The 11,583-nt window shown below is 37.9% G+C and overlaps 1 protein-coding gene across 1 annotated transcript in view; it reads right to left on the bottom strand.

Annotated features, from left to right (window-relative positions):
* Window positions 1–11,583, bottom strand: part of DST (dystonin) — a 510,996-nt gene that overhangs the window by 290,282 nt on the left and 209,131 nt on the right. The window contains 1 exon segment of the mRNA XM_037732623.1: window positions 866–927. Within this exon segment, the coding sequence (XP_037588551.1) occupies window positions 866–927 (62 nt within the window).

The following is an 11,583-nucleotide window of genomic DNA, read 5'->3' as shown; positions in this document are numbered from 1 at the left end:
AAAAAAAAAAAAAAAAGAATTTTTTTAAAGTAATAATATTCCTTGAGAACTACTATCAAGTAAAAATAATTAAAAAAAGAAAAAAGTAATAATAATAAAATAATCTTTCTGTGTGAGAAAACTTCAAATAGAAATATGACCTATTCAACTTTAGAGCTCTCCATAAAAGGCGGGAAAGAGGGGAAATGACCAATAGTTAACTGTGAATCCTAACGGTTCCTTACCCAAGATTTACAGAAGGGTTTCAATGGGGTCCAATAGCTCCATGAAATTATATGCAAATTTTGTGTGTCTCTATTTTCTGGATAGTTTACATTCTCAAAATTACCCATGGTACACAAATATTAATTTAAGAACCACAACCACTAACTGCTTCATAGACAAAGTTAGACAAAAGCACCAATCATTGGATTAAATTAAGTATAAGAAGTAAAGTTAGTCTAGACTTCTGTCCTTACAATATCTTTATTCTCATCTAACCTTCTGCCATCCACATAAATCTGATGCCAGAACCTGGTTTGAATCTTAAGAGAGAAAAAAAATCTTACTAAGAAACGTAGCTTTCCCATGCACTAACCATATAAATATTTACAGATTTCTGAAACTGCTGAGATTTTATAGATTTCAATAATAACGGGTTTTACTAATGTCACAAAATGCACTGTAATCACTCATAGATATATTTTCACCTCCATCATTACCCACAATCCACACACCAAATAATTATAGATGCCTTTTATGCTCCAGAATTTAAGCTTGCAAGCTGATATGCAAAAGCTGTGCTTCAGAGCTATACAATCAATTACTGCAAAATAAACTGCAGTATTCAGAACAATTCCAAGAAGTGAAAGAAATAAAAACTGACCTTCATGAGATGCTGATTTATCCATTTTGTAAATGTTTTCTTCTGAACTTTGTCCCGTTCATCTGGAAGAAAAAAATATATATGAAGATAAGTTTGGTAAAATATGTGAATAGATAAATTAGTGATCATGAATATAAACAAAAATGAGATGTTTAAAAGATACAGTTCAGTGCATTCAACATTTCTTGTTAAATTTTGGCAACTTCAGGCTATCCATAAGAAAGTGTTAGAGAGCTGTTTGTCAGGTTGGTCTCTTCCCAGTACTGTATTTACCAATATTCCTCCATTAAACACATGCCCTCTGCCCCTCTGTACCATAACCCCTCATCACCACTACCACAAAGTTGTCTAGCCTAAGCCTTGTCCTTGCACTGAATTTCCCAAAGTACTTTAACATATGTACACCTCATTTGCTCTTCATAGCCATAAGAGGGAGGGTAGGAAGTGTTACTCCCATTTTGTAGAATAAGAAACCAAGACTTAACAAGGATAAAAGACTTGTTCATCATTATCCAGCAAATACTTTCAAGTCTCAACAAGTAGACCCTGGCTGAATATTAATTATTCTGCTTAATTATTCAGTGGAATCACTATGCTTTTTCATATATATATATATATATATAGAGAGAGAGAGAGAGAGAGAGAGTCTCACTCTGTCACCCAGGCTGGAGTGCAGTGGTGTGATCTCGGCTCACTGCAACCTCTGCCTCATTGCAACCTCCGCCTCTGCCTCCTGGGCTCAAGCGATTCTCCTGCCTCAGCCTCCCAAGTAGCTGGGCCTACAGGTGTGCACCACCATGCCCAGCTAATAAGGGTTTTACCATGTTGGCCAGGCTGGACACGAACTCCTGACCTCAGGTGATCTACCCACCTCAGTTTCCCAAAGTGCTGGGATTACAGGCGTGAGCCACCACATCCAGCCTATGTTATTTCTTTCCTAGTTTCTTGTATTGCATTGTATGATAACAAAGAAATGCCCCAACATAGCTTCACTGAGCACAGTGCTATCCTGCCCTGGTTACTACAGACAGTACAAAGAAGAGTAAGAGAAGTTTTCTTCTGATTTAAGGAGAAAGAGCAATTGGAATGCTGTGGTTCATCAAGTTATTATTTCAAAGGAGAATGATAATCATCCAACACCTGGAGCTAGCATTCAAAACTATACTACCTTCCTCCTCCCTACCTCTAGACAGCAATTTCTTACTTTCTTATTTCCTTCCTGCCTTCAGGGCTACCTTTTTCTCCTTCCCTGGTGGTCTTCTTCCTCTCCCACCACAACTCAGATGTTCTCCATCCTTTCCCTGGGAGTAAGATATATCTCAGTCTCTTTCTTCGACTCTTTTTCTCATTCTTCATCCCTAAGCCCCATAAACTATTGTAATATAACTCAAATTTCTTTAAAAATATTCATCTTATTTATTAAAAGTATTTATGTCCTCTAGAATAATTTGAATGTAAACAAAAGTATGTAGCAGCTGGGGAAAACATATGCAACATGAGACAAATGTTACTAATGTTGTTACAAAAAAACAGCTATAAGAAAGAAAAAGATTAACATCTTAATACATAAGTGGGCAAAAGCAGACAGTTAATCAATTTTTTAAAAATTAATGCCCAAGGGTCAGGTGCGGTGGCTTACGCCTGTAATCTCAGCACTCCGGGAGGCCAATGCAGGGAGACTGTTTGAGCCCAGGAGCTGGAGACTAGCCTGGGCAAGATGACAAAATCCATATTTACAAAAAAAAAATACTAAAATTAGCCAGACATGGTGGCATGCACATATAGTCCCAGTCATTTGAGAGCCAGACATGGTGGCATGTACATACAGTCCCAGTCATTTGAGAGGCTGGGGTGAGCAGGTCATTTGAGCCCAGGAGGTCAAGGCTCAGTGAGCCATGATGGCACCACTGTACTCCAGCCTAGGTGACAGAGGAAGACCTTGTCTCAAAAATAAATAAATAAAATAACAATAAAAATGTAATGCACACAGGTACTCAACCTCACTAACAAATAATAATAATATAAAATAACACACGTAAAGCTTTCTCACCTATCAAATTGCCAAGATTTTGTTTTATTTTTAATTTCACGTTGAAAAGGACACAGGAAATAGACATACATATTGCTAATGAAAATATAATTTAAACTTTCTAGACCTGCATTGTTCAGTACTGTACCCACTAGTCACACATGCCTATTTAAGTTTAAACCAAAGTTAATTACAGAAAATAAAATTAACAATTCAATTTCTTTGTTGCACTAGACACAATTCAAGTGCTTGACAGTCACATGTCACTAATGGCTAACACATTGAAAAGCACACAAACAGAACATTCCAATTATCACAGAAATTTCTATCAGACAGGACTGCTCTAGAACAAAGGTCTAATGGACAGCGCTGTTTTAGAATGATTTGATATAGAATAATGCCATCATCACAGAAACTTCTGTCAGACAGCACTGCTCTAAAACAAGGCTCCACCGGACAACATGCTAGACAACAATTTGTCGATATACAGAAAAAGCCCCCAAAATATCTACAACCTTCCCCAGCAAATCTACTTCTAAAATATATGCTGAAGTTATAATGATAGTATGTACAAAATGTAACTATGAGAATATAAATCAGAGTGTTTACAATAGGAAAATAAAAATTCTGAAAACACACAAATGGCCAAGACAAGGAAATAAATAAATTTTAGTAAAGCGATGCAATGGATTGTTCAGATTCAACTCATTGTAAAACTACTCAGTGACAGCACTGTCCCTTTGAGTTCTACTTGAATGCCAGTAAGAAGCGGGGCGGGGGGGGCATATAACATAGTTTTTATTTCATAAGCATTTCTTCTCCAGAGTACTTCCAAGAAACCCCTTCCATTTCCTACCACTGTCAGGGAGAAACAAAAGGTACTTATATATAGCCTATCTTTTGATTCTGTCTATAACACCTTTTCAGTGCCCCAAACTTCTAATTTACTTCTTAACATTGAGTATTTAAACATTGGAAAAAGGGCTGCAGAAAGCATCCTCAGACAGAAGTTTGCTAATTCTGAATATAAGTGCTCAGAATTTATACTAAAATTGCTTCTTTTTCCTTTTTGCTTTGTTTTGTTTGAGACGGAGTCTCACTCTGTTGCCCAGGCTAGACTGCAGTGGCACAGTCTTGGCTCACTGCAACCTCCACCTCCCTGGGCTCAAGTGATCCTCCTACCTCAGCCTCCCAAGGAGCTGGGACTACAGATGCATGTTACCACATCTGACAAATTTTTGTATTTTTTGCAGAGATAGGGTTTCCCTGTCCTGCCCAGGCTGGTCTCGAACACCTGAGCTCATGCCATCCACCCACCTTGGCCTCCCAGAGTGCTGGGATTACAGGCGTGAGCCACTGTGCCTGACCCTAAAATTGTTATATTTGCCTGATTCCAAATGTAAAACCCCCAGGCACTGTGCTTATAACTGCTGTCAAAAGCAATGATATTAATAATTGTGAACTAATAATATTACCCACAAAATATTTATTAATTCCTTTGTTGGCCCCTTAGGGGTATCATCTATACCTCATTCATCTTTGTCTACCACGTACTAGATGCCATAGTGCTTCTATGCTGCAATTCCTCTATGAGCTCAACAAACAGATGCCCATTGTGTGAAATAATTTTATTTCAGGAAAGACAAACCAACTCGGAAAACAATGCAGATTTATTTGTGTACATATATACAACAGTATATACAACTACATCTCTTAAAGCAATAATGGTGTCTTAAATGTCTTTCAACCTTGCTCTTCCTAAACAGTTCCAAATGAACCTAAATTACCAATTTGTACATAAAGCAAGAACAAGGAAACAGAAACAATGTACTGGCCCTCTTCAGGGTAAGTGCAGATTCTGTACTTCCCTCATTTACTCACTCTTCATCCTAGCATCCATCCGGTCATTTAATGACTCCAGTGCCATGGTGGTGCTGGTATCAAAGGGGTGTGAACCACAGCAACTCCATCTTGAACAGGAGCTGGTGAAAAAAGGCTGAGACCTACTGCACTGTATTCTCAGACGGTGAAGGCATTCTAAGTCACAGGTGGAGATAGGAGGTCAGCACAAGATATAGGTCATAAAGACCTTGCTAATAAAACAGAGTGCAATAAAGAAGCTGGCTAAAACCCACCAAAACCAAGATGGCAATGAGAGTGACCTCTGGTCATCCTCACTAAGACACTCCCACCAGCACCATGACAGTTTACAAATGCCATGGCAACATCAGGAAGTCACCCTGTATGGTCTAACAAGGGGAGGCATGAATAATCCACCCCTTGTTTAGCATATGATTAAGAAATAATCATAAAAATGAGCAACCAGCAGCCCTCAGGGCTGGGACTACAGGTGTGCACCACCATGCCCAGCTAATAAGGGTTTGCCTTTATTAGGGCAAATTTTTGTAATTTTAGTAAAGAAAAATTCAAAAAAAAAATTTGTATTAGGCAAATTTTTATATTTTAGTAAAGACAGGGTTTCGCCATGTTAGCCAGGCTGGTCTCGAACTCCTGACCTCAGGTGATCCTCCTGCCTTGGCCTCTCAAAATGTTGGGATTATAGGAATGGGCCACCGCACCCAGCCTACTTTCTTAATAAACTTGTTTTCACTTTATGGACTCGCCCTGAATTCTCTCTGGCGTGAGATCCAAGAACCTTCTCTTGCGGTCTGGATCTGGACCCCTGTCCTGAAACACCATCCTGTAACAGGCTGCAGAGAAAGCACTGGTTTTGGTCTCTGAAACTCATCACCTGGAGAGGACACCTGACAGGAAGGCAGTGTGATAAGCACGCCAACTGAGAGAAAAACATGCCTGGCACTCATCATGGATGCAAGCACAAAAGAGAAGAAGCAACCTCATCCAGGGCAGTCAGGTAGGGCTTAAATGAGAGCAAGTAGCACAGTAAGACAGAAGCCAGCCATGTGTGAATTTCTCCACCAAAAAGAAATGCTGACTTAATCATTTAAATGAGAGATCCTTGGTTAGGACCCAACTCTTACGATTCCCTGCACAGTTGCTTCCACTATCCCTAAGACACTGTCATTTTCAAATGGAAGTGCTGACCACATCTCAGTCACAGACAGGGAGCTGGGGAATCTGGCTGTGTGATGTGATGTGAACTTTGGACAAGTGATTGCAAACAATGGAAGTTCTGTGCCAAAGTCTAGCACTCATATCACATTTTCAGCAGTGCTTTTCTAAGCATCCAGCAAAAAGAAAGCAGAGTAAACAAAAAAAAATTACTTCCTAGGTAATACCCATGTTATTCCCATTAATTAACAACCAAGGCCCTGATGTTAAATCCTCAAGAAAAAAAAAATTAATAATGCATTAAAAATCTTTACAATTCAAGAAGAGAGCCTGCATATCAAGTCACAAAATAAATTTAATATATAATGTGTATTACATAAAGCCTTTTCCTCTTGGGTACAAAAGGGTTAACGAAATAGATTTCTTTTTTTCTAAGTGAATAAAAACTGGTCCTATAGTTCAAGGAACATCAAGTAAAACACAGATTCTATAGATAAATTGGCTAATTACTTACCCAAGCGGTTATGTTAAGAAAGCTGATTTAGTCAAATAATTTACTTCTAAGTACAGAGGATAAATTCACTTAAATAATATAACTATACAAAGATTCTTTTGATCAATGAGATGTTCTTATTGTTGTTCTTGTTGTGCTAGAGGCTCAAAAGCACTGCTAATAACACGGTATTTGGTAGGTACTACTGAGGTAGTATCTAGGAATTTTTATCTGTACCAAAGTACATAAGATACAAAGACTAAAGCTAAATAACACACTTAATTCATAAATTCTGATACTGTTTTCTGAATTGATCATGGTTTAAAAGAAAAGGTGTAGGCTGTTACTGTTTACAGCCTACACCTTTTCTTTTAAACCATGATCAACTTAACTGAATCCCATTCAAATACCAAAGTAAGCCCTTTAACATGAGAAGGTTCCATAATGCTACAGTAATGAGAAAAAGTTCATGTGAATTTTAAAGACTTCAACTATCTTCAAGAGAGCAGCCTAGAGTCAGAGAATAATTTAAGTCTGGGAAGACTTTCTAAATCACACTACTTTCCATACACATTATTTCAAAAGGGAGTTATTTCAAAAGGGAGTATTCCAGATTACACCATCTAATTTTCCAATTACAAGTCTCATAATGGTTCTTTATTTCGTTTCAGTTAGAGATGTCTAACACTGAGATTTATATTTAGGGCAACGTTGTTATGGCAACAAAAAGGGAAAATCATCCCTGTCATTTTAAACAATTCTATAAAACCAACAGAATGATAATTTTGAATGAACTTTTATAACAATCCTCTATTTGAAAATTATTTTACTTATAGATTAAGTTTTAAATAAAAATATATATTTATATCCCCCTTATAAAGTGTAACAGCTGAAAATATGTACCGCTGCTGAAGACAAAAATAACAGAATGGGGGGGGGCAAATAAATGCAAAAAGAGCACTGATTATTATAATCTATATTGACTGGTTTTCGGTGAAATCCAAACAAAGCTAAACTCACTGAGTACCACACATACATTAAGTATTAAGATTATAGAAATACATATTCTGTGGACAACACTGTTGGGGGAGTTCTCTCCAGGGAGCCTCAGAAGTTGTCCTGATTTCAGTACAGGTTTTTGAAAGGTGTAATAATCAGCTAAACTATCGCCATGCAAACCAAAGCAGGTAGTGCAACTTTCCCTTCCCAGTTCTGACAACATAAAAGTGATACCATAGGTGATACTACTAACCCATACAGCACATCAGTCCCACCAGCTTTGCGTTCCAATCTTGACCATTTTTCACGAGCTGCCCCATCATTCTGCAGGAAATCTGTGCGGCACTTCCCTAATCTCTCTCCGTACAAACTCTGATGTGTCAGAGTCCTGTTAACTTTCTATGTAGAAAAGAAAACACTGACTAGACACTCCTACTTGCAAGCTGAAAACTGGTCAACACCTCCTTTTAAACAAACATTAGCAAAGCCAGACTCCTCTGTTATTTTTGCAGGGGATATATACAGCTATTACTAAAAAGAAACTAAATTATCTATTTCTCCTTTTCATTTTAAAGCTGTTCATAAGAAGTCTTTTAAAAGAAGAGAGTTTTAATTCCCTTTTTATGTTTTGCAATGAGGCAAACCAATAGGATGTTAGATTTCACAGCTGAACTAACTCATCACATTCTCTCTTCTAACACCCCAGGCAGAATTCCCCCACAATTTAAAAAAAAAAAATCCAGCCTAACTTGTTTAACTTATCCCTGATACATCAGCTAGGAACATGATTTGGAAGGATCACGATTTGGAAGGATCACTTTTGTAGGCTTGGCACACATCCTTCTGGAAGTAGCCCACTCTTGGGCATTTCTTTATGTATACTTTATAAATAAATTTTCATTTGGATTTCACAACAATTCTGAGATGGGTAGCACTGTCCTCACTTCAAAGCTGTGAAAATCAAAGTTGTAGAGATTAAGAATCTAGTCTAAAATTCCACAGCCACAGTGGGATCTTAAGTGTGATTCCAAACCGTTTATGTCCTCGAACAATAGGACCCCTAATCTAATAATGCAGGAAAAGCAGGGTGCCTCCAGTTTAGGAGCACTCCACTTCTAGGTATGAATAAATGAATGATGAAAAGTCAAGAAATGAGAATCCCTGTTCTAAACAAGCAAAAGGCCAACTATCTTCGGCATTCCCTATGTTTGTGTAAAACATTAGACCGATAGACCTTCCCGAATAGAAACTGTACCCACAGTTAACTCCAAAACAACCAACAAAAATGATCACTACTTATCTCAGCAAAAGAGAACAAGCATTCAATCATACCATCACAATACTGCTGGATTAATAGTTGCCAAGATGCTCTGAAATATCTTCATATGATTTTCTAACCCTATTCTAAATATACCATAAATGAATAAATTGTACCAGCTCATACTGAGAAGTTCAAAGTATCTGCTTAAATAGCCCTTCTCTTCCTATCTCTCCTTTCCCAATCATCTTGAGAGCCTTTGCCTCTGCTACAGGAAAGACTGAACCTATTTTAGTGAAACCAGGATTATAATAATAAGAGCAAACACTTAGAGAACAATTATTTGCCAGGTGTTATTCTCAGTTACACACACATATAACACACATATGCTATATGTTATGCTCATAACAACCCACGGAGATTATCTCCATTTACAGATGAAGAAACTGAGGCACTTAGAGGTTAAACAACCTTCCCAGGATCACAAAGCTACCAAGAGCAGGGAATGCAGTGTGTAAAAGCATACTCGATATTATAATTTCATACGTGGAAAATAAAATTCTTTTTTTTTTTTTTTTTTTGAGACGGAGTTTCGCTCTTGTTACCCAGGCTGGAGTGCAACGGCACGATCTCAGCTCACCGCAACCTCCGCCTCCTGGGTTCAGGCAATTCTCCTGCCTCAGCCTCCTGAGTAGCTGGGATTACAGGCACACACCACCATGCCCAGCTGAATTTTTGTATTTTTAGTAGAGACGGGGTTTCACCACGTTGACCAGGATGGTCTCGATCTCTTGACCTCGTGATCCACCCGCCTCAGCCTCCCAAAGTGCTGGGATTACAGGCTTGAGCCACCGCGCCCGGCCATAAAATTCTAACTTTAAAAAAAAAGAGTTAAACAAAAAGTAAAAAGTAAGGCTTGGCCCAATTGTCAGTGGTGGGAATCCACAGAAGATAAAATTTACCTTCCATAGTTTAATGATTCTAAAGAGTGGAGGGAGGGGAGCAGCAATGCTTTACCAAGAAGTTACATCAGAATTTAAGGCAAGGATGAGATTTCTGAGTTTAAGAATCAGATGTAAATTTTAAAAGATGGAGAAATACTTTGCAAAAGGCTTTATCTGAAAAAATAAAAATAAAAACATAAACATGAAGTGTTGAAGCTGTGTAGAAATAATATGGAGGGAGAAGAAAAGATGTCAGTCAGTTTCCCCACCACTGCTTAGAAAGAGCTCTGTGGTACAATACAGTAAAAATGTTGCAAGGGAACAGCTGTAAGGTTGTTGGTATTACAGAAGAAAGAAGGAAGGAATAGTTGGGGTCATTGAAAAGATCGGTTCCTGAAAAAGATGAACAATGGATAGCTGGTAAAAAGGGAACTGGCTGAGAACAAAACAAAGACGCTGCACATCACCACCCAATCCCCTCTAGAATCCCATCTCAAACTTCCTGTGAGCTATCAACTCACACTCAATCATCAGCTGCCAGCACTGCCTCACTCTAGTGAGCGGCACCTCCCTTGCCTACCTGACTTGACCTTCAACCACAGAAATCTCAGCCAACATTACTTGGTGACCTGAGGTTGTAGCTGCCACATATTGAAATGGGTAACAGGAAAAAGTTCCCACTCTCATTCTAATTGAAAAATCTTACCAAATATTCATTCCCCATAGAAACATCATTATGGTTTATTTCTATTTTATAGACCTACAACTGAAGTTCATGTTCTAGTCAATCCAACTTTCATCCACTGGACTGTGACACCTCTGTGTGAGGACAAACTTAGAGGAAGCTATGTAATAACTCTGAGCCTTAGCCACAGCCCACTCCCCATATATTCACCCCTCCACCCTACTTTTGTTAAAAGGAAGGTTCTTAGCAGGAAAATTCTACCAAGGATATCACATGAAATTATTCATCATTAAGAAAAAGTTTGCAAAATACTTTAGGACTCCATGGCTGAAAGTATACGAATGCTGTTATTTCCCAGTAATTTCTTAGCCACGACTGCAAAATCCCATAGACATAAGGCTTACAGTTGATCTCACAATAATAAATATTGTCTGCCTCTGTTTTGGCAACGGAAAATTCTCATGTTGCTGCATGTACAAAGAAATATTGTAAGGCGCTGCTTGCGAAAAGCTTTCTTCTTGCACATTTCGAGAAGTATGGAAATAACAAGTCCAACATACAGCTACAGTAAAATCTTTGGATTTATACTACCTGGCAGTACATGAAGAAATTATATAGTATTAGAAATAAGACAATTTTTAAAACAAAACCATTTAAAAATATAGAAAATAATGATTTTAAAATAGTTTGGTGGGAAGAATATTTCAAAACAAAAAAAACCCTAAACAAATGAAACTATCAAATTTAACAAACCACTGATATAACAGCAGACAATGCAAACAAAGTTTAAAAACTCACGAGAAGAAAATACCTGTTATATATATAATATACATCAAGAATATCCAAATAGAGTAGTAACTCCTCTTAATTAGTAAGAAAAAAGAACAGCTCCTCCTAAATTACAAATGATGTGAGCATACAATTCACAGAAGAAATGCAAATGGCCAACATAAATATGGAGTAATACTAAAGCATCTTTGTAATCAGGAAATGCAGAAAAAAATGATTTCTTATCGGCATAAATTTGTAAGAATGATAATGCTGAATGCCGAGAAATGGGTAGTCCCAAGCTACCGTAATGTGGCTGTGTAAAACGGCAAAGACTTTTTTTTTTCCCAGCCAGACAGGGTTTCACTCTGTCATCCAGCTAGAGTACAGCGGCATGATCACAGCTCACTGCAGACTCAACTTCCTGGGCTCAAGTGATCCACTCACCTCAGCCTCCAAAGTAGCTGGATCTACAGGCTCAATTAGCTGGATCTACAGCTAATTTTTAA

The sequence above is a fragment of the Cebus imitator genome, unplaced genomic scaffold, assembly GCF_001604975.1.
Source record: "Cebus imitator isolate Cc_AM_T3 unplaced genomic scaffold, Cebus_imitator-1.0 Scaffold460, whole genome shotgun sequence".
Taxonomy (NCBI): domain Eukaryota; kingdom Metazoa; phylum Chordata; class Mammalia; order Primates; family Cebidae; genus Cebus; species Cebus imitator.
Note: the sequence above shows the minus strand (reverse complement) of the source record. Positions and strands in the feature narration are given on the sequence as shown.